Source organism: Scyliorhinus torazame, chromosome 24, assembly GCF_047496885.1.
Source record: "Scyliorhinus torazame isolate Kashiwa2021f chromosome 24, sScyTor2.1, whole genome shotgun sequence".
In the NCBI taxonomy this organism is placed as follows: Eukaryota; Metazoa; Chordata; class Chondrichthyes; order Carcharhiniformes; family Scyliorhinidae; genus Scyliorhinus; species Scyliorhinus torazame.
In genome coordinates, this window is record NC_092730.1 from 22,728,339 (window position 1) to 22,755,845 (window position 27,507).

Consider the following 27,507-nt stretch of genomic DNA (forward strand, 5'->3'; position numbering starts at 1 on the left):
TCTCCCCGCGCTGAGGGAATAGCCCCCCTCTCCCCGCGCTGAGGGAATAGCTCCCCCTCCCCCCGCGCTGAGGGAATAGCCCCCCTCCCCCCGCGCTGAGGGAATAGCTCCCCCTCTCCCCGCGCTTGGGGAATAGCTCCCCCTCCCCCCGCGCTGAGGGAATAGCCCCCCTCTCCCCGCGCTTGGGGAATAGCCCCCCTCCCCCTGCGCTGAGGGAATAGCTCCCCTCCCCCTGCGCTGAGGGAATAGCCCCCCTCCCCCGCGCTGAGGGAATAGCTCCCCCTCCCCCCGCGCTGAGGGAATAGCTCCCTCTCCCCCCGCGCTTGGGGAATAGCCCCCCCTCCCCCTGCGCTGAGGGAATAGCTCCCCTCTCCCCGCGCTTGGGGAATAGCCCCCCCTCCCCCTGCGATGAGGGAATAGTCCCCCCTCCCCCCGCGCTGAGGGAATAGCCCCCCTCCCCCGCACTGAGGGAGTAGCTCCCCCTCTCCCCGCGCTGAGGGAATAGCTCCACCCCTCCCCCCGCGCTGAGGGAGTAGCTCCCCCTCTCCCCGCGCTGAGGGAATAGCCCCCCTCTCCCCGCGCTTGGGGAATAGCCCCCCCTCCCCCTGCGCTGAGGGAATAGCCTCCCCTCCCCCCGCGCTGAGGGAATAGCTCCCCCTCCCCCCGCGCTGAGGGAATAGCTCCCCCTCCCCCCGCACTGAGGGAATAGCTCCCCCTCTCCCCGCGCTGAGGGAATAGCTCCCCTTCCCCCCCACCCTGCGCTGAGGAAATAGCTCCCCTCCCCCCGCGCTGAGGGAATAGTCCCCCCTCCCCCCGCGCTGAGGGAATAGCTCCCCTCCCCCCGCGCTGAGGGAATAGCTCCCCCCCCCCCGCGCTGAGGGAATAGCTCCCCCTCCCCCGCGCTGAGGGAATAGTCCCCCCTCCCCCTGCGCTGAGGGAATAGCTCCCCCTCCCCCCGCGCTGAGGGAATAGTCCCCCCTCCCCCCACGCTGAGGGAATAGCTCCCCCTCCCCCCGTGCTGAGGGAATAGCTCCCCACTCCGCGCTGAGGGAGTAACTCCCCCCCCCCCCCCCCCCCCCGCACAGAGGGAATAAGAGCACCCTACCTAAGCCCACTCCTCCACCCTAACCCCCTAATCCCACCTAACCTTTTTTTGGACACTAAGGGGCAATTTACCAATCCACTGAACCTGCACGTCTTTCTGGACTGTGGGAGGAAACCGAAGCACCCGGAGGAAACCCACGCAGACACGGGGGGAGAACGTGCCAAATCCGCACAGACAGTGACCCAGCGGGGAATCGGAACCTGGGACCCTGGGAGCTGTGAAGCCTCCGTGCTAACCACTGTGCTACCATGCTACCCCCCCCCCCCCACACACACACCTGAAAACGAGCCCTCCGACCCTGCAGCACTCCCCCTGTGTTACACCAAAGTGTCAGTGGAGATTATATACTTCGGAGTGGGGTTCAAGCTCTGGTTTCTATGAAAACCCATTCCACCAGGCGCAGGAGGTTAACGGTCTTACAGACAAGCATAGAAAATAGGTACACCCATTTGACATTTTTCCTCCACACAGGTAAACGGTTTCAAATGCAGTAACCACTCGGTTCCTCTGGCGCCTTTCCTCTTGGCCCACCTAGCCAACCAATCCAATCTTAACTGCTGAGTTTCTACCTCAACCACCAGCTCTGGAGTCCAAGAAGGCTGTGGAGGCCAAGTCACCGAGTGTCTTTGAGACAGAGATGGATCGGTTCTTGATTAATAAGGGGATCAGGGGGAAAATGCTCGCCCTCAATAGTGGTGAAAATGAAACCAAGGGGATGGTTGTAAAAACCCATCTTGTTGACTAGCCTGTTGACTAGTCCTTGCCTGGTGAGGCCCACCTGCAACTCCAGACCCGCAGAAACGTGGTTGACTCGCGATGCAAGTGGCCTAGCAAGCTGCTCAGGTGTAGGTGGCTCCCCACCAAGCGCCCACGCACAAACAGGGATGGACAATAAATGCTGGGACCTTTAGGGAGGATATGAAGACTCTCGAGAAGGTGCAGAAAAGGTTTACAAGAATGGTTCCAGGGATGAGGGACCTCAGCCACGTGGGGAGGGGAGAGAAACTGGGGTAGTTCTCCTTGAAGAAAGCACCGAGGTAGGGGCTTCGATACAGATATTCAAAATAGGAGGGACCTGGAAGGGTAGGTAGGAGGAAATTGTTGGCATTGGTGGATGGATCAAGGACGATGGGGCACGGATTGTAAGCTAATTGGTGAAGGAATTAACAGAGGCGTAAGGAGTGGCCAGGGCCTGGACCGCACTCATGCCCGAGAGTGTGGTGGAAGCAGATTCAAATGTCGATTTCCAAAGGGAACTGGATAAGATAATGTAGAGAAAAGAATTGCAGAGCTACAGGTAAAAGATAGGGGTGCTGGACTAGTGGAGGTGATGGCTTAGTGGTACTGCCAGTAGACTAGTAATGCAGAGACTCAGGGTAAAGCTCACGGGCCCCGGGTCCGAATCCCACATCAGCAGATATTGAGATGAAATGGAATGAAAAATGAAAATCGCTTGGTGTCAAATGAAGTTACTGTGAAAATCCCCTCGTCGCCACATTCCAGCGCCTGTTTGGGGAGGCCGGAACGGAAATTTGAATCCAATAAAAATCTGGGATTAAACCTCCATTGTCGTAAAAAAAAAAAAAAATCCATCTTTAAAGGTGCCCCGATCTGCGCTTATATTAAGCTCCCCCAAACCGTCCCCGTGGACATGGAGGACCAAGCTTTGAAGCAACTCCAACCACAGGGGTATGGGGTGGGGGCACTCATCTCTTCCTCCCAGCAACCCCCCCCCCCCCCCAAAAGGTTGTCAGGGCTCTCTGTTCTCCGCCCCCCCCCACCACATTAAGGGGAACCACCACCACCACACCCCCTCTCCTCCCCCCCCCCCCCCAACCCCACAGGAGGGTTACCTCCCTGGAAGCGCCCACTTGGCACTGTCAGGGTGCCAGGTGGCAACGATCAGCCTCGGCCTTCAACCTCAAGCACTTCCGCACCCTTGGCGTGGTCATCACAACTGGTCTCCACCAGGGGGCGAGGATTCATTGTGGGCAGACGGCAGAAAGCTGTTTCTGATCATGTCATTTTGGGGGAGGGGGGGGGGGGGGGGGGATTTTTGCGCCCGCGGCAAACGGGCCCCTCTGATGTCGCCCGATGCCTCCGCCGCTGTAAACCTGCCTCTCCTGATCCGCCACAACAGAGACTACTTTAGCAGAAGATGCATCGTGGGTCTCCGTCAAAGCGGCCTATTCCTCGCCGTACCTTGCACGAAGGAAGAGTGGTTGGCGTCTCAACATCGAAGGAAATAGGAGGAGGGAGTTCATGACCGTCCTGTGGGTAGAAAGCCAGGCAAAGAATCAGGTTGCGGCGGTGGAGCAGTGCGACGGAGCAGTGCGACGCAGCACCGAGCGCTTCAAATTGTGACTCACCCAAAACTAAATAAAATTAATTAACCGTTTTGACAGCGGCTTTGTACGCTGGACTCAAAGTGGTTTCTACGCAACCTATGATCAGCGAATTTAAAGTTTAATTACAGTCCAACATTTCTAAATTGGAATCAATGGTGCGGCTCAAGTATAAAAATATCCGGATTAAAAGCTCAGCCCATTACTTTACAGCAAAATCCTTCAACGAGTGACTTACCAGCTACCCGTCATCTACCCTCCCCCCACCATCACCCGCACCAAACCACCCGCACCAAACCACCAGCTACCGCCCCGACCAAACCACCAGCTACCGCCCCCCCCAAACCACCAGCTACTCCCCCCCCCCACCACCAAACCACCAGCTACCCCCACCACCAAACCACCAGCTACCGCCCCGACCAAACCACCAGCTACCGCCCCCCCCCGCCCCCACCAAACCACCAGCTACCCCCACCACCAGCTACCGCCCCCACCAAACCACCAGCTACCGCCCCCACCAAACCACCAGCTACTCCCCCCCCACCACCAAACCACCAGCTACCCCCACCACCAAACCACCAGCTACCGCCCCCCCCCACCCCCACACGCCTCTCCCCCCCCAAACCACCAGCACACGCCTCTCCCCTCCCTAAACCACCAGCACACGCCTCTCCCCCCCCAAACCACCAGCACACGCCTCTCCCCTCCCTAAACCACCAGCACACGCCTCTCCCCCCCAAACCACCAGCACACGCCTCTCCCCCTCCCTAAACCACCAGCACACGCCTCTCCTTCCCCAAACCACCAGCACACGCCCCCCCAAACCACCAGCACATGCTTCTCCCCCCTGCCCAAACCACTCGCACACGCCTCTCCCCCCCCAAACCACCAGCACACGCCTCTCCCCCCCAAACCACCAGCACACGCCTCTCCCCCCCAAACCACCAGCACACGCCTCTCCCCCTCCCTAAACCACCAGCACACGCCTCTCCCCCTCCCTAAACCACCAGCACACGCCTCTCCCCCCCCCAAACCACCAGCACACGCCTCTCCCCCCCCAAACCATGAGCACACGCCTCTCCCCCCAAAACCACCAGCACACGCCTCTCCCCCCTCCCTAAACCACCAGCACACGCCTCTCCCCCCCCAAACCACCAGCACACGCCTCTCCCCCTCCCTAAACCACCAGCACACGCCTCTCCCCCCCCAAACCACCAGCACATGCCTCTCCCCCCCCAAAACCACCAGCACACGCTTCTCCCCCCCCAAACCACCAGCACACGCTTCTCCCACCCAAACCACCAGCACACGCCTCTCCCCCCCCTCCCCAAACCACCAGCACACGTCTCTCCCCCTCCCCAAACCACCAGCACACACCTCACCCCCCCCCAAACCACCAGCACACGCCTCTCCCCCCAAACCACCAGCACACACCCCCCCCACAAACCACTCGCACATGCCTCTCCCCCCACAAAACCACCAGCACATGCCTCTCCCCCCACAAAACCACCAGCACACGCCTCTCCCCCCCAACCACCAGCACACGCCTCTCCCCCCTCCCCAAACCACCAGCACACGCCTCTCCCCCCCCCTCCCCAAACCACCAGCACACGTCTCTCCCCCTCCCCAAACCACCAGCACACACCTCACCCCCCCAAACCACCAGCACACGCCTCTCCCCACAAACCACCAGCACACGCCCCCCCCCCCACAAACCACCAGCACACGCCCCCCCCAAAACCACCAGCACACGCCTCTCCCCCTCCCCAAACCACCAGCACACGCCTCTCCCCCTCCCTAAACCACCAGCACACGCCTCTCCCCCTCCCTAAACCACCAGCACACGCCTCTCCCCCCAAAACCACCAGCACACGCCTCTCCCCCCTCCCTAAACCACCAGCACACGCCTCTCCCCCCCAAACCACCAGCACACGCCCCCCCAAACCACCAGCACATGCTTCTCCCCCCCTGCCCAAACCACTCGCACACGCCTCTCCCCTCTCCCTAAACCACCAGCACACGCCTCTCCCCCCCAAACCACCAGCACACGCCCCCCCAAACCACCAGCACATGCTTCTCCACCCCCCCAAAACCACTCGCACACGCCTCCCCCAAAACCACCAGCACACGCCTCTCCCCCCCCCCAAACCACCAGCACACGCCTCCCCCACAAAACCACTCGCACACGCCTCTCCCCCCCAAACCACCAGAACACGCCTCTTCCCTCCCCAAACCACCAGCACACGCCTCTCCCCCCTCCCTAAACCACCAGCACACGCCTCTCCCCCCCCAAACCACCAGCACACGCCTCTCCCCCTCCCTAAACCACCAGCACACGCCTCTCCCCCCCAAACCACCAGCACACGCTTCTCCCCCCCCAAACCACCATGAACACGCTTCTCCCCCCCAAACCACCAGCACACGCCTCTCCCCCCTCCCCAAACCACCAGCACATGCCTCTCCCCCCCCTCCCCAAACCACCAGCACACGTCTCTCCCCCTCCCCAAACCACCAGCACACACCTCACCCCCCCTAAACCACCAGCGCACGCCTCTCCCCACAAACCACCAGCACACACCCCCCCACAAATCACTCGCACACGCCTCTCCCCCCCCCCAAACCACCAGCACACGCCTCTCCCCCCTCCCTAAACCACCAGCACACGCCTCTCCCCCCCAAACCACCAGCACATGCCTCTCCCCCCACAAAACCACCAGCACACGCCTCTCCCCCCCCAACCACCAGCACACGCCTCTCCCCCCTCCCCAAACCACCAGCACACGCCTCTCCCCCCTCCCCAAACCACCAGCACACGTCTCTCCCCCTCCCCAAACCACCAGCACACACCTCACCCCCCCCAAACCACCAGCACATGCCTCTCCCCACAAACCACCAGCACACGCCCCCCCCCACAAACCACCAGCACACGCCCCCCCCAAAACCACCAGCACACGCCTCTCCCCCTCCCCAAACCACCAGCACACGCCTCTCCCCCTCCCCAAACCACCAGCACACGCCCCCCCCCCCACAAACCACCAGCACATGCCTCTCCCCCTCCCCAAACCACCAGCACACGCCCCCCCCCCCCACAAACCACCAGCACACGCCCCCCCAAACCACCAGCACACGCCTCTCCCCCTCCCCAAACCACCTGCACACACCTCACCCCCCTCCCCCAATCCGATTTCCACCCGACTCGGGAACGCTGTAAACCGAGCCTAAGTCTGAAGTAACCCCCGAGTGATGTACTTACCAGCCTGAGTAACTTTGGAAATTTTTCCCTGACAGCACTGTCAAACATTGCAAAGAGGGAGAGAGAGGTGAAAGAAACAAAAAGGTAACAGCGTGAGAAAACTTCCACGGACGCTTGGCCGATAAGCGTGTCCGCCCTCCCCCGCCGCAGCCGGACCCATCGCCCCCTCCATCCCCACCAGCCACTCACACCCAAAACCCTGCAGCAAAACCCGGCATGTTTATCAAACCTCCACTGAACTAACCTACCCAGGCCGTAACGGTCCCTTTCCCAGCCGCTAGGAGAGATTTCCTCCCAGCCAGTTCCACAACCAAGTCATACCAACTCTGCCCAATATGAAACAGGGAAGGGGCGGCGAGGCACATGGAGAATGCCCCTCAAGTCAATTGAATCGATTTGAATCTGACCAGATAATGCTGGGCTCACTCACTCGGAAACAGAACTGGCAAACAAACTAAGATTTTAAAACTTTGCCTTGGAAACGGAAGAGAGATCCGATTTTGTGAGGTAGCTGCTTATTGCAGTTAAATTAAAAGGCCATTTAAATTGTTGCCAGTCTCTTGCGATTCAAAACCTAAAATCACTCTCTACTTTCATCTAGGGTTTGTCCTCGCTTGGCTTTTTTTTTTTACAATAAATTTGAGCAACAGTGCAATTCTCCTTTGCTGCTATGGGACGTGTGTACACTCGCGTTTGGAGTCTGGATTGTTCTCACGAGCTACGCGGTCAGAACACTGATTTTACTGCTTTGCGGCAGCGTGTGATGGAGCTCAGGGTCTATGTTTCAGAGGAGGAGTCAGCGGGATCTAGGTAGGCGGTCCCGTGGCTTAGGCGCCCATCGTGATCATATGTGATTCGCTTCAACGCATCATCTATAAAAATCGGAAGTGCTGAAAACATCACGCATTAATTGTTTTCGCAGCAATGCGGCAGTAAGCTTTTTGTTGGCCTAATTAGGCCATGTCAAAAATACATGCAAACGCGTGAATCCGCCAGGCGACTGTCGACGTAAATTATTCCTGGGTGAATTTACCTTCCATTTCACTGTGCAAAGCATGGTTCGCTACATTTAACCCCACCGTTTTCATTGGGCTCTGGATAAGTAGTGTGTAACTCCGTGTGTGTTTTTTCTTTAAAGAAAGAACTTGCGAGGAATAAATCAATTGCATAACCAATTTTAAACGCTGGGCAATTTGCAGCAGCTCAAAGCAATTCCACCTTTAATCACAAACCCCATTCTCGTCGCCAAACCCAACAAACGGCCTAAAAGTCATTCACTTGCTAAACGAAGGCACGGCAAACGTGCCCCCGGGAGTCATCAGCCTCGATTGTAGTCAGTCTTAGGTGCAAAGTTTTATTTTTAAAAGATGTTTGAAACACAGCCTTATTGGGCCAACGAAAAGCAATGCTGCCCTCAATCTCCCGCATATTCAGTTGCCGTTTACTTACCAAGCTAGCACTCACCTGTACAGCGGCGACATTTAACAGGATCAATGTTGGGGAAATAGATACCAACACTCTGGTTAGTTGGGACTGGGTGGGGAGAAGGATTAAACCAAAGTGATATCGCAGAGGTACTAGTTGCCAACTTTGCCCAAATGATTACCGCACATCGGGAGTGAACAATTAAAAATGAATAATTGGTTGGCAAATGCAGATTTTAAGGAAGACCCACGGAAAAGGCCTCAAATCAGCAACGGCATGAGGAAAAAGATAATGAAAGAGTGAGAGAGCAGGAACAGAGACAGAGTGAGAGAACAAGGAAAACATACTGAAAGGAGGCTGTGGGCAGAATGAAGGACTGTTGTCCAAAGAACATCTAGTTAAATAAATACCCATTTTAACATTGGCCATCGCCATGTTAAATTATATTAAAATGTTTTATTATACAAGCAACTGATGTTTTGTGCCAAATTATTTGTGGTACGCCTCAGCGAGCTCTTCTTACTGCCCCAAGGCAAATTTGTTTGAAAGCCGCCTCCAAAAGCAGGCACACGGAATTGGTCCATGGCTCTGTCAAGACGACGGTGTTCAATGCAATGTATGAACTGCACAAATTTTCCTCCCCATCAAGCTGCATTGCCAGACGGAGCTCGTCAACCTATTTTTATTTTAGCCTTTCGTGCTGGAAGCATTCTCTGCCACGGATGCGAATGCCAGGAATCTGCCAAATATCCACACGCCCCAATTCTGAAGGCCAATGCGCGGCTGTGCCTGTCTTAGGTTGTCCTTCTCCTGAGGGATCTTACCCGTCACTGGCTAACCAGCCTTCTTCACCGGCCAACAGAGAGGGAGGAGGGGCGGAAGAAAGAAACACGGACCCACTTCACAGGCGCAAGGACTGACACGGGCGACGATTCGAGGCTCCTTTTCTTCAAACTTGTTGACAGGCGACTGCTGCCTACTCTTTTTGAGGCAAAGTTGCGGAAGAGTTGGTGTGGCCACTGGCTTTTGAGCTCTTTCGAGGCTTCGTAGGGATGCAAGATATTTACCGAGAGACTTCCGGGTAAGCAACAGCTTCACGAGTTTCGATCTGACACTGCATTTTGCAACCTCAGTCATCAACATTAATAAAAGAAAAACTTCAATTTACCCTGTCCAAATTGGAACTGGGGGGGAAAAAAAACGCACACAGGGCGGATGTCTTTGGACTGCAGTCCTCACGCATTCTGAGCACCAAAAGGTGGACTATTCGAGATTAATCCACAATCCATCACCACTCGCAGGGTTCAGGTCTACAGGATTTTGCAAAAGTTGTGAAAAACGGAAAACACTAAAAGAAAAGAGGTTCTTTAACAGCTTGAACACCAGATCGACTGTGGAAAAACATTCACTCAGGGTACATAACCACTTAAAGTCATGCATTTACACACAAAACACCAATGCCACAACTAAATTAATAAATGCTACACGTGCAGAAATCTCACAATATTACTGAAACTCCACGTAAAGGAATTAGCGAGAAAATTAGACTAATTTGAAATGGAAGCTAGGGAATATACTGGGGGGGGGGGGGGGGGTGAAGAGAGAGAGAGAGCGCGAGAGAGAGAGAGCGCAAGAAAGAAAATACATTGCGTGTCATTTGTGAGGCTCCCTGGGAGGAAAGTAGTACAAGGGGTCTTTCCACTGACCTGACGTATGTCGCCTGATCCCGGAAGCTGTCACAAAGAGGGTTCCCATCCAACCACAGCTCTTCCAGCTTGAAGCCTTTTATTTTGTCCAGATCTCTTTCGGATTTGAGCTAAATAGAGATTTATTTTGCATTGTTCCTTAAGGTGACCACAACGGTTTAATTCTATATTAAAAGAAAACACTACCTCTGCTTCTAAGCACGGCACTCAAATGCCTCCGTGCCCGGAATTTCTCCAATTTGAGAGGATTCTCTGAGAATAAATACATCTGTTATACGGAGGAACAGGTAATGTGCGTTTCTCAATCAGAAATCCTTTCTCAAGGTGTACAACTATTATTCCCCAATGCACAGCAACGTGAACACATCAACAAATGCTCAGTAAATGCGGTGTATGATAACTGAACAACAGCACTCAGGAATAACACTGCATATCTTGTAGTGCACATTTAGATAAACTTTCCACTTTCTTTTTCTATCAGTCTCTGGAGATTCAGCAATCCGCCTCATTAAAACAACTGCAAATTAAAGGCCACAGTTAAAAGCAGTGGTAACTACTTCAAACTAATCAGTGTATGTTTGAGGATCAGGAATTGGGAAAGCAGCAAATTAAGCTGAGATGCAGAAGACTGACGGAGTGTAACATTGCAGCTCAGGTCTGATGCTGCTTTACTACAAATTGAAGTGAATGCATTTGATTTTAGCCTTTCGTGCTGGAAGCATTCTCTGCCACGGCGACATACTCCTTCCCCACCCGTTACTTCGACTCACATTGGGATAAATCTCCAGCGTTGGCAATCCAAGCTTGCATAGCCCAAGTGGTCACTCCTCACAGGCTATTCTGTTAGTCATCACAACCAGCCACACACACCCGATACGATCAGCTTACTCCATAGACTGGAGAACAAAGCGGCCATTTTGCGGTCAGTGTGGGCTGGTTACGGGCCTGCACTGGCCTTCAGCAAGCAGCTGTGCTGCATATCTCACTTCAGCCTGAGGCGCAGCGAGCACGTGCCTCATCGAGCTGGGTTGGGCACCCACTTCAGGGTGTGGGGGAGAGGTGGGGCTAAGGGGCCGAGATAACAGAGAAGCTCACAAGCCCACCCCCGCCTCCAGCATCATGTCCTCGGTGTGCCTCCTCTTATTGAACAGTCATCAACCAGCTTGAGTGTGAGAGTTGGCACGGCTGACTTAGCTGAGTCGGTACTCAAATCCATAGCAGTTAGACAATAACTGTAAAACAAGTCTTTATAATGTGATATACCACCAAATTAAGACTGAAGAACTTGTATTCGGTGTATTTAAAAAGCCTGGATTTTCTAACTGCTGACATTTAACACCGGGTCTTTATCCTGACATTTTGGTAATTGTCAAAGTCCAAGCGGTCAGCTTAAAACTTTGCCACAAGTAACTGCAATTATCATGACCATCTTTGTTCTGCCCTGTGCTTTTAAAAAGTACTTTGTTAATGTTTTAAAAAAATAAATTTAGAGTACCCAATTAAGGGGCAATTTAGCGCGGCCAATTCACCTAACACTGCACATCTTTGGGTTGTGGGGGCGAAACCCACGCAGACACGGGGAGAATGTGCAAACTCCACACGGACAGTGACCCAGAGCCGGGATCGAACCTGGGACCTCTCCGCAGTGAGGCGGCAGTGCTACTCACTGCGCCACCGTGCTGCCCACCTTTGTTAATGGTTTTTATTAAAATAAATTTAGAGTACACAGTTCTTTTTTTCCCCCCAATTAAGGGGCCAATCCACCTGCCCTGCACATCTTGGGTCGTGTGTGTGTGTGTGTGGGGGGTGAGATCCACGCAGACACAAGGGAGAATGTGCAAAGCCCACAAGACAGTGACCCGGGTCAGGATCGAACACGGGTCCTCGGCGTCTTAAGGCAGCAGTGCTTACCGCACCCCGGTGATGACTAGGCCAACGTGTGCAAAATGATATACTGAGAGCAACATTAACCCAGGTTTCATTCTGAATTTAAGACTTCTGCAGTCACGGGGCAGCATGGCGCCGCAGTGGTTAGCACTGCTGCCTCACGGCGCCGAGGTCCCAGGTTCGATCCCGGCTCTGGGTCACTGCCCGTGTGGAGTTTGCACATTCTCCCCGTGTTTGCTTGGGTTTCGCCCCTTAATTGGAAAAAATTGGCTTCCTTTGGATTTGAGGTCGGCATTGTCGATTCACAGAACGTTACAGCGCAGTACAGGCCCTTCGGCCCTCGATGTTGCGCCGACCTGTGAAACCACTCTAAAGCCCATCTACACTATTCCCTTATTGTCCATATGTCTATCCAATGACCATTTGAATGTCCTTAGTGTTGGCGAGTCCACTACTGTTGCAGGCAGGGCATTCCACGCCCTTACTACACTCGGAGTAAAGAACCTACCTCTGACATCTGTCCTATATCTATCTCCCCTCAATTTAAAGCTATGTCCCCTCGTGCTAGATATCACCATCCGAGGAAAAAGGCTCTCACTGTCCACCCTATCCAATCCTCTGATCATCTTGTATGCCTCAATTAAGTCACCTCTTAACCTTCTTCTCTCTAACGAAAACAGCCTCAAGTCCCTCAGCCTTTCCTCATAAGATCTTCCCTCCATACCAGGCACCATTCTGGTAAATCTCCTCTGCACCCTTTCCAATGCTTCCACATGTAGTTGCCAAGCTTTTGCCGGGCAAACTGGCAGACAGACTCGACAAGCTCAAGTCAGCTTTCAGTTCAAGGCCCACAAGGAAAGGTTAATATTTTCACCGCTGACAAGCAGTACAGTTTTGCCCTAAAGAATCGTTCGCTGCTGGATAGATGTGTGCCACATTCATGACATTTTTCCTCAGCCATTATGGACTCTGAAATGTGAGCTTTAGACGTTTGAGACGTACCACTGGATGCCAGTGTGTCTGATTCGCACAAAATTTAGCGAATCTTTGTCTCCCGAAAGAGCGGCTAGTAACTTGGGAGGACTCTGGTCGAGGTTGAAATCGGTTTTCTCTGTGGGAAAAGGTTCAATTTGATCGACATCGCGGCCGACCCGTCTGAGCATAGCTTTAAGGTCGGGCAGGCCGCTCGACCAATCCCAGCTCTCGATTCAAACAGATTTGTGCGGATTGTCTCAAAGCACGGTCAATGACACCATCTCCCTCCCTCTGCCTCGGCATCCCTGTTGCGCCGTTGTCCTTCTCGAGGATGTGGAGCAAAAACGCGCGCGAGGCCCCTTGAGCCTAAAGGGTGCCCGAATCAAACAGACTCTGCGAAATAGGCACCAACGGCAAACAGGCTCACCCGACACATGGGAGGCAAATGAGTCATCAAGCCACCGTTTACATTTAAGTTTATTTAGCAGTATGACAGTGATGCGGTGCTATTTGACATTGTTTTCTGGTGCGAACTAAAGGTGACATTAGGCAGAAAACCCAGGACAAGATATTTGACTCAGATCATCGCCATGACAGCAAACAGGCACTCACCTCATTTCTGGAAAGATTCAAAATTTTTAAACTGGGAGCTTTGGTGACGAGGTCCGTCAGGTCATCCAGCCTGTACAGCCGGTTATTGCCCAGGTTGAGAGAGAGCAACTGGAAAACACAACGCGAGTTATATCGCCAGTTAACAAACGCCCGAGAGACAGCGAAGCGCGTACAGAAGAGGGCTGACAGGCCTCGGCGCCTGACCTGCAGTGACCTGTTGGTTCTGGAAAAGACACCGCAGGGGTGCCTGGCCTCCTTGTTAAAGAGGTACAAATTGCTGCTATGCTTCCAAGGTACACAAATCTGCAAAAGAGCTTCTGCAAATGGCAGAACCTGGACATTAGAAAATATGAAGCATCCCCCCCTCTCAGTGTACACACCTTCCGCACCCTACATACCTCTGGAATGTTTTCTTCTATTATTTTGACGACTGTGTTCATGGAATTCCTTCTGTTTAACACCACTTCGATATTCTGGGAGGCCAGGTCTGAACAACCAAACAGAAGAGTTGCTAAGAATCAGCAGCAATAATTGTTACTAATCTATGGTCAGTGTGCGATATAGCAAATCGAGCCCCGGGTTTAACAGGGAGCACTCGGCCACTGCACCGCACGGCACACTGTGCGACCCAATTTTCTGGTCAGTGTTGTGTTAACCCATCTCAGTCTCCACAGTGGTTCAACAAGTGGCCCGTAGTTTCCTCTGGGTGCTGGGCGCAAGGCGGGTCTGATGGCAGGCAGGGAGACAGGCAAGCTTGGTGGGCTGGGAGGAAGCACCCCTGTCTTCTCTTGGCCCACAAGCAGTGCTGTCAAGACACTTAACCTTTTCCAAGAAATGGTCCTGGATTCCCTTTCGCTGTTGGGTTCCCCAAGGCCGAGAAAAGCCAGCCGGACAGAGATAGACCTGGGATATAGGTTAAGTATGAAGCACAAAGCCCCAATGATCAAATAGTCACCTGGGAAAGTTGGTTGGTCGCCGACCATTAAACTGGGCAAGCTCGGGGCCACACGGTGGGGCATTGTTAGCACTGCTGCTGACAGAGCTGAGGTCCCGGGTTCGATCCTGGCCGTGGGTCACTGTCCGTGTGGAGTTTGCACATTTCCCCCGTGTCTGTGTGGAGTTTGCACATTCTCCCCGTGTCTGTGTGGAGTTTGCACATTCTCCCCGTGTCCGTGTGGAGATTGCACATTCTCCCCATTTGTGTGTGGAGTTTGCACATTCTCCCCGTGTCTGTGTGGAGTTTGCACATTCTCCAGTGTCCGTGTGGAGTTTGCACATTCTCCCCGTGACCGCGTGGAGTTTGCACATTCTCCCGTGTCTGTGTGGAGTTTGCACATTCTCCCCGTGTCAGTGTGCAGTTTGCACATTCTCCCCGTGTCCGTGTGGCGTTTGCACATTCTCCCCGTGTCTGTGTGGAGTTTGCACATTCTCCCCGTGTCCGCGTGGAGTTTGCACATTCTCCCCGTGTCCGTGTGCAGTTTGCACATTCTCCCCGTGTCCGTGTGGCGTTTGCACATTCTCCCCATGTCTGCGTGGGTCTCACCCCCACAACCCAAACATGTGCAGGTTAGGTGGAATGGCCACGCTAAATTGCCCATTAATTGGGAAAAAAAATCATCGGTACTGTAAATGTTTTTAAAAATCAAGTTGGAGTCAGGTTTTAAGATTTTTTTAAATGTTAACATCCCACCTTATTTTTAAGGGGGTTAAAGTAACCCTTCCCCAGGTACCTAGCCTCATGTAAGAAGCAACTGTAGCCCAGAAAATGTCAGGACTGGGTGGAGAGCGGATGGCGAGAGGCAGGGGAAGGAGACTGCTTGGCTTTCAACAGTAATTTAAGTACTTTTTTCCTAATTATCCAAGATAAACGTGAAGTCACCAAATGTGAAACCAAACAGGTTAAGCAGAACAAAACACAAAGCCATACCTGGGTCACTGCGTATGCTGTTTAAGTCAAGGGCATGCTGTGATCCGTCATAACGCTTACTCATACATTGCTGGAAAATAGAGAGGGATAGATTTAGTGAAATGAAAGAACTGTCATAGACATCCTGTCAAGTGATAGCTTTGTCCTGGCTCTGAATTTTTCCGAAGTAACACCAGGAGGCCTCTGCACATTAGCACTGCACTGCTGTGTCGCTTTCCAGCTCTGACTGAGTCGGAAAGCAAATCAACAGTTCTTGATTCCTCCAGAGGTTATCATTCTCGACGGAGCGACACCGCTCCTGCTGCTGAATCAGGTCGTAATAGGTCCCTGTGACACAGTCGGGACTGAATCTATAATCTAAAGTGACACTCTAATGCAGGATTAGAACCACAGAAAGTTTGTGGGGCATGAAGAGGTCAATCAGCTCATTAAATTTAGAGTACCCAACTGTTATTTCCCCCCCCCCCCCCCAATTAAGGGGCAATTTAGCGTGGCCAATCCACCTAACCGGCACATCTTTTTTGGGTTGTGGGGGTGAAACCCACACAGACACGGGGATAATGTGCAAACCCCACACGGACAGTGACCCGGGGGCCGGGAGCGAACCCGGGTCCTCGGCGGCGTGAGGCAGCAGTGCTAACCGCTGCGCCACCGTCCAGCCCATCACGTGTACTGCGCTGTAATGTTCTATAGTGTAGATGGGCTTTAGAGTGGTTTCACAGGTCGGCGCAACATCGAGGGCCGAAGGGCCTGTACTGCGCTGGAATGTTCTATGTTCTGCGCTGGCCAAAATAGGGAGAAAAGCAACTAGCCGCTTATTTCAATCCCATGTTCCAGCACCTGGTCCGAGGCTGCGCAAGTTACGGCACTTTGGGCATCGGAAGAGGCGGTGTCTTCTGGATGAGACGCTAAGCCCCATCTTTCTTCTAAAAGATACTGGCACATGCTCTGCCATAATGAGAGGTAAGGCCGGGCGGTGTCCTGCCGATATGTTTCCCTCAACCAAATACAGATTTGTCATGCCCCCCCCACCCTCCCCCTTAGTAATCAACCTCCACTGCTGTTGTTTACACACAAATTAGCTGCTGCGAATGTCCATAAAACTTGGCAAATAACGCACTGGTTATGGAGTGCTTCGACTTTCGCTAAAGATGTTGTACGAGCAACTTTTTCAGCAATCCTTCGTTACTGAGCGGCACAGTAGCACAGTGGTTAGCACAGTTGCTTCACAGCTCCAGGGTCCCAGGTTCGAGTCCCGGCTTGGGTCACTGTCTGTGCGGAGTCTGCACGTTCTCCAGTGTGTGGGCGTGGGATTCCTTCGGGTGCTCCGGTTTCCCCCCCACAGTCCAAAGATGTGCAGGTTTAGGTGGATTGGCCGTGATAAATTACCCTTAGACTAGGTGGGGTTGCGGGGAGAAGGGTGGAGGCGTGGGCTTTGGTGGGGTGCTCTTTCCAAGAGCCGGTGCAGACTCGATGGGCTGAATGGCCTCCTTCTGCGCTGTAAATTCTATTCTATGATACTTTCTGCTATCTCAGAAGCTCACGACTCCTCCTGGTCTCAGTTATCAGACCTGCGCCCCTGTTACGACTGCATCCATTACCTCATTGCCCGTTACAGCTGCAGTTAAAATAAAAGTTCAAAAGGTTGCTGGGTTGTTTTGTAAATTTGCATTCATCAGCATGAACTTGGCCAGTTTCTGGCAAGCGCTGCAATGTATTTTTAAACAGAGGCCCAAGGGAATTCCACCTTGCAATGACATCATTCAATTTCATAGAAATTAGAGCGAGACAATCAGCTCCCCAATTCGGCAATTAGATCATCGCCAATTCTTTTTTTTTGTTGCAAATTATCTTTAAACGTGTCTCCTAGGGCGGCATAGTGGCAGTGGTTAGCACTGCTGCTTCACAGCGCCAGGGACCCCGGTGACTTTGTGGAGTTTGCACGTTCTCCCCGTGTGTGTGTGTGTGGGTTTCCTCCGGGTGCGTTTCCACCCACAGTCCAAAAATGTGCAGGTTAGGTGGATTGGCCATGCTAAAAATTGCCCCTTAGTGGGGTTACGGGGTTACGGCGGAGGCGAGGGCTTAAGTAGGGTGCTCTTTCCAGGGGCCGGTGCAGACTCGATGGGCCGAATGGCCTCCTCCTCCACTGGAAATTCTGATTCTCTGGTTACCTATCCTCCTGTGAATGGAAAGTTTCCATCTAGTCATCAAAACTCCTCGATTTAATCTCTCCCTCCCCCTTGAACTTCGCTGCTCAAAGGCGAGCAACCCCAGCCTCCACACTCTCCCTGGAACGCAACTTCCACACACCCAGTACCATTCCAGCAACTCCCCACTGCACCCTTCTCCAAGGGCCTCGAGACCCTTCCTGAAGTGCAGAGCCCAGGATTCGCCGGGGAGGCCTAGCACCACGGTGATCACTCACGGTTTAGCCTAACCTCTTTAACATGCCAATTACATATCTCCCTGTTTGTTGATAATGTCACCTGGCGAAGCACTGCAAATAACGTACGGGTCCCTCAGCGTGCCCATACCTTTACATGCTCAATCTCCTCCAATTTGAGCTCAGTTGAAACGGAAGAGGGCGGCAGTGAGGAGTTTATTGTGATTGCCACCTGCGGGAAGAGAAAATATTTCTTCACATCAATCAATTTTAAGGGTTTGGAGGGCAATGCAGGCTTGCATTGGCAAAGTAAATGAAAAATACAGGATAAAAAACAAATTACTTGCCGCAACGCTGAGACTGACAGGGAAGACCCAGTTTCAGTCTCCAGAGTGCCAGCAGGCAAGGAGCTGCAAATGTCTTCAGCAACACATGAAATAGGAGCAGGTTGCAGACCATTCGGCCCGTCGAGCCTGCTCTACCATTCAATATGATTGTAGCTGATCATGGGCTTAACTCCATTTTCCCCGCACACTCCTCATATCCCGTAGTCGCCCCCAAGAGGTCCAAAATCTTGTCTATCCCGCAGCCTTAAACGATCTTCAACCCACAATTCTCTGAACAAAGAAAATTACTGCACAGGAACAGGCCCTTTGGCCCTCCAAGCCTGCGCCGACCATGCTGCCCGTTTACCTAAAATCTTCTACACTTTTGGGGTCCCCTGCCCCTCATTTCCCATCCTATTCATGTATTTGAGGGAGAGAATTCCAAAGATTTGCAAGCCCTTTGAGTGAGGAAATTACTCATCTCAGTTTCAAAATGGCCGACTCCTTCCCCGAGTTAAGAAATTCCTCATCTCAGACCCAAAATGGCCGACTCCTTCCCCGAGTGAAGAAATTTCTCCTCATCTCGGTCCCAAAACGTCCGACTCCTTCCCTGAGTGAAGAAACTTCTCCTCATCTCAGACCCAAAATAGCGGACTCCTTCCCTGAATGAAGAGTTGTTTCCTCATCTCAGTCCCCAAAATGGCCGACTCCTTCCCCGAGCGAAGAAATTTCTTCTCATCTCAGTCCCCAAAATGGCCGACTCCTTCCCCGAGTGAAGAAATTTCTCATCTCAGACCCAAAATGGCCAACTCCTTCCCGGAATGAAGCAATTTCTCCTCATCTCAGTCCCCAAAATGGCCGACTCCTTCCCCGAGTGAAGAAATTTCTTCTCATCTCGGTCCCAAAATGGCCGAATCCTTCCCCGAGTGAAATTTCTCATCTCAGTCTCGAAATGCCCGACTCCTTTCGTTAGTGAAGAAATTTCTCCTCATCTTTGTCCGAAACGATCCCCCCCCTTATCCTGAGACTATTACTGCCAGAAATAAATAAAGCCAAATACCCGGTACAAATCTTTGTCAACAATTCTTCTTGTTATCTGCTTTAAAGCATATGCAGTCCGAGAATCTTCGACATAGAACACGGCCCTATTGCAGTCATAATGGAACTGTGGAAAGAAAAGATTCCATTACCATCCGCTAGTGATCAAATGCAAACATGGCTCTGTTCCTCAAGTGGAGGAAATAAAAAGTAAATGATTCATCAACATACAGCACCGAATGAGGCTATTTGGCTCCTTGTGCTGGTTCCTGCTCTTCCTCCGCACCTCTTACCCCACAGCCCTGCAAATTTCTCTTTTCAAGTTTGTATTTATTTTGATCTAAATTTAAGGTGCCAAATTCTTTCTTTTCCCCAATTAAGGGGCAGCTTAGCGTGGCCAATCCACCTACCCTGCACATCTTTGGGTTGTGGAGGCGAGACCCACGCAGACATGGGGAGAATGTGCGAACTCCACACGGGCAGTGACCCGGGGCCAGGATCGAACCTGGGCCCACGGAGCCGCGAGGCAGAATGTGCCACCGTGCCGCCCTCCATTCAATTCAGTCACACTCCAATCCCTCCCCGAATGTATCAGTGCAACACTTGGCATGATTCGGAGCCATACAGAAGAGAACAAGGTGCTCAGGCAGTTTGTGGCAACAGATGGGAAATTCAGATAGATTGCCGTCTTGTGACAGCTGCTGTAAAGTGAGCACAGGCTGGATATTAAAGGCCGCAAGTTATTCCCTTTGGCTGCTGCCTCGTTGTTTAAAGCATTTTAATCAGTTATGTCAACATTTGGCTCGCATCTGCAACTGGTGGCTAAAGGGACTACCGTCTTTATGTAATATATAGTCGTACAGCAAAAAGGCGCTTCAGCCAATCAGCTCTGCACCGACAAAACTACACTAAATCTACACTCCTCCACTTTCCAGCACTTGGCCCATAGTCTTGAATGGTGTGACATTTCAAGTGTTCATTCACGTACGTTTTAAAGGTTGATGTTTCCCGCCTCGACTAACCTCTCAGGCAGTGCAATCCACACTCCCACCACGCTCAGCGAACAAACTTTTCCTCAAATCCCCATTAAACCTCCTGCCCCTCACTTTAAATCATGCCCCCTCATTACTGACCCTTCAACTAAGGGGAACAGCTGCTTCCTATTCATCCTGTCCACACCCCTCACAATACAATCAGGTCTCCCCCGAGCCTTCTTTGCACTAAGGCAGAGTAGAGTACCCATTACATTTTTTTTTCCCAATTAAGGGGCAATTTAGCGTGGCCAATCCGCCTACCCTGCACATCTTTGGGTTTCATAGAATTTACAGTGCAGAAGGAGGCCACTCGGCCCATCGAGTCTGCTTCGGCTCTTGGAAAGAGCACCCTACCCAAGGTCAACTCCTCCACCCTATCCCCATAACCCAGTAACTCCAGCCAACACTAAGGGCAATTTTGGACACTAAGGGCAATTTATCATGGCCAATCCACCTAACCTGCACATCTTTGGACTGTGGGAGGAAACTGGAGCACCCGGAGGAAACCCATGCAGACACGGAATCGAACCTGGGACCCTGGAGCTGTGAAGCAATTGTGCTATTCACAATGCTACCGTGCTATCCACGCGTTGCGGGGGGGGGGGGGGGGGGTTCCTGACACAGTATGTAGATAGGCCAATGAGAGTCGAGGCCATATTGGATTTGGTACTGGGTAATGAACCAGGACAGGTGTTAGATTTGGAGGTAGGTGAGCACTTTGGTGATAGTGACCACAATTCGATTACATTTACTTTAGTGATGGAAAGGGATAGGTATATACTGCAGGGCAAGAGTTATATCTGGGGGAAAAGGCAATTATGATGCGATGAGGCAAGACACAGGATGCATCGGATGGAGAGGAAAACTGCAGGGCATGGGCACAATGGAAATGTGGAGCTTGTTCAAGGAACAGCTACTGCGTGTCCTTGATAAGTATGTACCTGTCAGGCAGGGAGGAAGTGGTCGAGCAAGGGAACCATGGTTTACTAAAGCAGTCGAAACACTTGTCAAGAGGAAGAAGGAGGCTTATGTAAAGATGAGACATGAAGGTTCAGTTAGGGCGCTCGAGAGTTACAAGTTAGCTAGGAAGGACCTAAAGAGAGAGCTAAGAAGAGCCAGGAGGGGACATGAGCAGTCTTTGGCAGGTAGGATCAAGGATAACCCTAAAGCTTTCTGTAGATATGTCAGGAATAAAAGAATGACTAGGGTAAGAGTAGGGTAAGAGTGGGAAGTTGTGCGTGGAGTCCGAGGAGATAGGAGAGGTGCTAAATGAATATTTTTTGTCAGTATTCACACAGGAAAAAGACAATGTTGTCGAGGAGAATACTGAGATTCAGGCTACTAGACTAGAAGGGCTTGAGGTTCATAAGGAGGTGGTGTTAGCTATTCTGGAAAGTGTGAAAATAGATAAGTCCCCTGGACCAGATGGGATTTATCCCAGGATTCTATGGGAAGCTAGGGAGGAGATTGCTGAGCCTTTGGCTTTGATCTTTAAGTCATCTTTGTCTACAGGAATAGTGCCAGAAGACTGGAGGATAGCAAATGTTGTCCCCTTGTTCAAGAAGGGGAGTAGAGAAAACCCAGGTAACTATAGACCAGTGAGCCTTACTTCTGTTGTGGGCAAAATCTTGGAAAGGTTTAGAAGAGATAGGATGTATAATCATCTGGAAAGGAATAATTTGATTATAGTCAACAGGGTTATGTGAAGGGTAGGTCGTGCCTCACAAACCTTATTGAGTTCTTTGGGAAGGTGACCAAACAGGTGGATGAAGGTAAAGCAGTTGATGTGGTGTATACGGATTTCAGTAAAGCGTTTGATAAGGTTCCCCACGGTAGGCTACTGCAGAAAATACGGAGGCATGGGATTCAGGGTGATTTAGCAGTTTGGATCAGAAATTGGCTAGCTGTAAGAAGACAAATGGTGGTGGTTGATGGGAAATGTTCAGACTGGAGCCCAGTTACTAGTGGTGTCCCACAAGGTTCGGTTTTGGGGCCACTGCTGTTTGTCATTTTTATAAATGACCTGGAGGAGGGCGTAGAAGGATGGGTGAGTAAATTTGCAGATGACACTAAAGTCGGTGGAGTTGTGGACAGTGCGGAAGGATGTTACAAGTTACAGAGGGACATGGATAAGCTGCAGCGCTGGGCTGAGAGGTAGCAAATGGAGTTTAATGCAGAAAAGTGTGAGGTGATTCATTTTGGAAGGAATATAAGGAAGACAGAGTACTGGGCTAATGGTAAGATTCTTGGCAGTGTAGATGAGCAGAGAGATCTCGGTGTCCATGTACATAGATCCCTGAAAGTTGCCACCCAGGTTGAGAGGGTTGTTAAGAAGGCATACGGTGTGTTAGCTTTTATTGGTAGAGGGATTGAGTTTCGGAGCCATGTGGTCATGTTGCAGCTGTACAAAACTCTGGTGCGGCCGCATTTGGAGTATTGCGTGCAATTCTGGTTGCCGCATTATAGGAAGGATGTGGAAGCATTGGAAAGGGTGCAGAGGAGATTTACCAGAATGTTGCCTGGTATGGAGGGAAGATCTTATGAGGAAAGGCTGAGGACTTGAGGCTGTTTTCGTTAGAGAGAAGAAGGTTAAGAGGTGACTTAATTGAGGCATACAAGATGATCAGAGGATTGGATAGGGTGGACAGTGAGAGCCTTTTTCCTCGGATGGTGATGTCTAGCACGAGGGGACATAGCTTTAAATTGAGGGGAGATAGATATAAGACAGATGCCAGAGGTAGGTTCTTTACTCAGAGTAGTAAGGGCGTGGAATGCCCTGCCTGCAACAGTAGTGGACTCGCCAACACTAAGGGCATTCAAATGGTCATTGGATAGACATATGGACGATAAGGGAATAGTGTAGATGGGCTTTAGAGTGGTTTCCCAGGTCGGCACAACATCGAGGGCCGAAGGGCCTGTACTGCGCTGTTATGTTCTATGACACGGGGGGAATGTCTCTGCTCTAAGGCAAACAACCCAAGCCTGTCCAACCTCTCTTCATAGCTCAGATGCTCCATCACAGGCAACATCCGGGTGATTACAAGACAAGATCTTAATATGGCATCACCCAGCTGAAAAGATCCCCCCCCCCCCCAAACAAGCAACCAATCTGCCAATATAAGGGCACCGGTTTTCAAACTGAGTAAAGCGACCATTTCTACGGAGCCGGGTCCAGCAGTACATGGACAACCATTACACCCCGACCGTTGTCAGGGCTCACACAAGCAGTCAGTCAGGATTTGGAGCAATCGTTCCCAAACGACATGGCCAATTAAAATTCATTTATTCACTTCTTATTTTCAGATAGGGTTTACTTTACGGGGGGGCAAAACGTAACAATGGAGAGCTTTTATCTGCAAAAACAGAGGAACAGGCATACATACAAGGATCAGGAGAAGGCCATTCAGCCCCTCGAGCCTGCTCTGCCATTCAATGAGATCATGGTTGATCTGTGACCGAACTCCATATACCTGCCTTTGCCCCATATCCCTCAACACCTTAGCTTTGCAAAACCCTATCCATCGCAGATTTTAAATTAACACATCTCGTTTAAGGTTGAGGGAGCTAGGGCTTTTCTCATTGGAGTGAAGGAGGATCAGAGGTGACTTAATAGAGGTGTATAAGATGATGAGAGGGATAGATAGAGTGGACGTTCAGCGACTTTGTCCTCGGGTGGATGTAGCTGTTACAAGGGGGCATAACTATGAGGTTCATGGTGGAAGATATGGAGGGATGTCAGAGGTAGGTTCTTTACTCAGAGAGTGGTTGGGGCGTGGAACGCACTCCCAGCTATGGTAGTGGAGTCGGACACTTTAGGAGCTTTCAAGTGGTTATTGGATAGGCACATGGAGTGCACTGGAATGATTGGGAGTAGGTTGATTTGATCTTAGTTTCAGACTAGTTGGGCACAACATAGTGGGCCGAAGGGCCTGTACTGTGCTGTACAGTTCTATGTTCTATTAACTGCTGTCTCTGGGAGAGAATTCCAAACCTCTCCCACCCTTCAAGTGAAGAAGCTCTTCTGAACATCTCTCCTGAACGGTCTGGCCCTCATTTTCCGGCTATGTGCTCTAGTTGTAGAATCTCCAACCAGTGGAAATAGTTTATATTTATCTTCCCTGCCGTTCCCGTTAATATCTTGAAGATTTCGATCAGACCACCCTGTAACCTTCTACATTCGCGCGAAAAACAGGTCTAGTTTCAGTCATCCTTCCTCATAACTTTTTCTTTCCTTTTATAAATTTAGAGTACCCAATTATTTTTTTTCCAATGAAGGGGCAATTTAGCGCGGCCAATCCACCTACCCTGCACATCTTTGTGTTGTGGGGGGTGAAACCCACGCAGACACGGGGGAGAATGTGGAATCTCCGCACGGACAGTGACCCAGGGCCAGGATTCGAAGCCGGGCCCTCGGCGCCGCAGTCCCAGTGCTAACCACTGCGCCGCGTGCCGGCCCTCCCCGCGGAACTTGACTCCTGAAGTCAGGGTATCATTCTTGATCCTGACAGCCCAGAAACAAAGTGTTGATAGTATTTTTGGTGGAAGTATCAGGTCAGGGTTTAGCAGTCACGTTTGAAGAGCCTTAAGGAAAAAAACCTACAGAGAAGCTGTGAGGCAGAAAGTTGGAAATTCCCAACCAAATTCCTTGGCAAATGGCCACGTTTGCCGGGTAAGATGCACAATTTGCATATCGAATAAATGAAATACAGATACTGAATTTACAAATCGAATTTACCGAAATAAAAACTTCAAATTGGACCTAATGGGGCAGCACGGTGGAGCAGCGGTTAGCACTGCAGCCTCACGGCGCCGAGGTCCCAGGTTCGATCCCGGCTCTGGGTCACTGTCCGTGTGGAGTTTGCACATTCTCCCCCGTGTCTGCGTGGGTTTCGCCCCCACCACCCAAAGATGTGCAGGCTAGGTGGATTGGCCACGCTAAATTGCCCCTTAATTGGAGATGAATTGGGTACTCTAAATTGATTAAAAAACAAAAATAATTGGACCTAATTCGGAATTAACACTTGTTGGCTTTTTTTTATTAAAAAAAGAAACTTGAATTTGGTCAGTCGTCTTCGAAACAAACGCTGACTTTTAAGTTAGGTTGAGGCAATATTTTCAACTATTACATAGAATTTACAGTGCAGAAGGAGGCCATTTGGCCCATCGAGTCTGCACCGGCTCTTGGAAAGACCACTCTACCTTCTTATGGTGAGAAAAGTAGCTTCTCGGAGAACATTCAGAATAACTCACCATCGCGGCGATATTAGAATCAATGGTCGTAACCACCCTGTTTCCCAGTACCAGAACCAATATCTCCAGCTACAGCGCGGTTATACCACCCAAACCGGCTCATTTAGAGCACAGTGGGGTATTCCTTGGAAAGAATCATTTGAAACTGAGTAAGAAGTCTTACAACACCAGGTTAAAGTCCAACAGGTTCGTTTCGAATCACTAGCTTTCGGAGCGCTGCTCCTCGGGTTCCTCATTTGAAACTCAGCATTGGGGTTGTGGTGGCATAGCGGCGTTATCGCTGCCTAACGCTCTGGGGGGGGGGGGCCTGGGTTCAGAACCCACTATGGCAGGTGATGGAATTTGAATTCAGTAACAAAAGAAAATAAAAATCTGGGATGCAAAGTCTAATGATGACAATGAAACCACTGTCGTTTAAAAAAAAAACCCATCTGGTTCACCAATGTCCTTCAGGGGTAGGAAATCTGCCTGGTCTGGCCTACATGTGACTCCAGGCCCACACGCAGCAATGTGGTTGGGTCTCAAATGCTCCCTCAAGGGCAACAACAGGCCAGCGATGCCCACACTCCATCAATAATGATTTGCCTTTTATCCCCGCATTAATGCGATCCGACAGGAAAATATTGGGAGCTGCAAATAAGACATTTAAAAAATAGCCAGCAGCTCTGGAGACACAGGTTAAGTAAACCAAAAGACACACCAACCATGTTGCAAAAGCAGTTTGGTCTTGCATCACCATATTAGATTAAAGCATTCAACGCCCCAAAGCAAATATTTTTGCCGAGTGTTCAGTTAGTATCCCCGTGCCCTCCTGCCCACAATGCTGATATACAGACGTACAACCTTATAGAAATCGCGAAACAAGGCCACTCAGACCACATGTTGGTACTAGCTCATCAACGCTTAGCTAGTCTTATTTCCAGCCTTCACCCCTACCCCTTTACAGGAACGCAAGAAATAGGAGCTGGGGTGGGGACTGGGAGCAGCACCGCGGCGCAGTGGTTAGCACTGCTGCCTCACGGCACTAAGGACACGGGTTCGATCCCGGTCACGCTAAATTGCTCCTTAATTGGTGGGGTAAAGGAATTGGGTACTTTTTTTTAAAAAAGAAACAGGAGCTGGAGTAGGTTATTCAGTCCCTCAAGTCTGCTCCGCCATTAAACCAAAACTGCAAAGATGAACAATCCTCGAGTGAAGAAATTTCTCCTCATCTCAGTACAAACGGCCGAACCCTTATCCAGAGATTGTGACCACCCACCACCCCAAAACCGGATTCTAGATTCTCTCCTAAAAGAAGAACAGTTCCCAGCACCGATCCTTAAAACCTATCGTGTCCCCTGATAAATTTTATATGTTCCAACGAGAGCACCGCTCGTTCTTCTTGACTTCAGGGAATAGGTGGTTCGTCTGCTCGAGAATATCTTCAGGAGGAACTCAAGTTCTGTGTCCCTGCTCGCCAAACCCACCCCCCACCATCCCCATTGTTGATACTATCAATGTCGGAAAGAAGGTAGAGCTCGTAGCTATTTTTAAGTCATTCAATTTGCTGCTATCCAATTAGGTTTCCCCCAGAGGGTTACTGCATTGTGTGGCGCTGTTTAATCCTTCTACTTATGTCAGCATAGGGGTGAGATGTGGATCGAGCCAAAATTCAGCTGATTCGCTCTCACGCACTCCAGCAGTGACAAGTGTTAACACAAATTATTCGCCTGGCAAGCGGTCCATGCCGCACCGCTCGCACTACATCAAACCCAGGACAACATGTCTTCCGTCCTTTCTCTGTTGCTAGGAGGATTCCACCAGTCTACACACCCGCCTTCGGAATCAGGGCCATTCAATCTACGTTCTGACAACAATCACTGAACAACAATTGCGAAGCAGAAGCCACATCCCTCCCGTTTTTTAAAAAACGTCCGCCTTTTAAACGTGGCGAATTGAATCTGAGAAAAATATAATTCTGCTGGCACTATTTTCGTGAGATGCCAGCCAGTCCCACACAATTACAGATGCTGCCAGCCCTACCTGAACAGGAGTAAAGGGAACGCTGCACATATTATGCAAGTTTGACAAAAGCCAGGACTTCTCGTATTTCTTTCCAAAGGGAATCTGGTGGGAGAACGAAAAAAAATACTTGGCCATTAGTCACATCCAACATTTCATTTTTTTAAATTTCAAAAGCTTACTTTATCAGCGTTTGCTCCCAAATATGCACTTGTAAGGTGCAAGACATCAGCTAGCGGC

General features: G+C 51.1%; 1 protein-coding gene across 1 annotated transcript in view; it reads right to left on the reverse strand.

The window, feature by feature from the left end:
- LOC140399964 (nuclear RNA export factor 1-like) overlaps positions 1–27,507 on the reverse strand; it is a 117,792-nt gene that overhangs the window by 28,720 nt on the left and 61,565 nt on the right. The window contains 9 exon segments of the mRNA XM_072489457.1: positions 3,308–3,376; positions 6,704–6,740; positions 9,835–9,944; positions 13,309–13,416; positions 13,707–13,795; positions 15,236–15,305; positions 17,770–17,850; positions 19,005–19,109; positions 27,289–27,372. Of these exon segments, the coding sequence (XP_072345558.1) occupies positions 3,308–3,376; positions 6,704–6,740; positions 9,835–9,944; positions 13,309–13,416; positions 13,707–13,795; positions 15,236–15,305; positions 17,770–17,850; positions 19,005–19,109; positions 27,289–27,372 (753 nt within the window).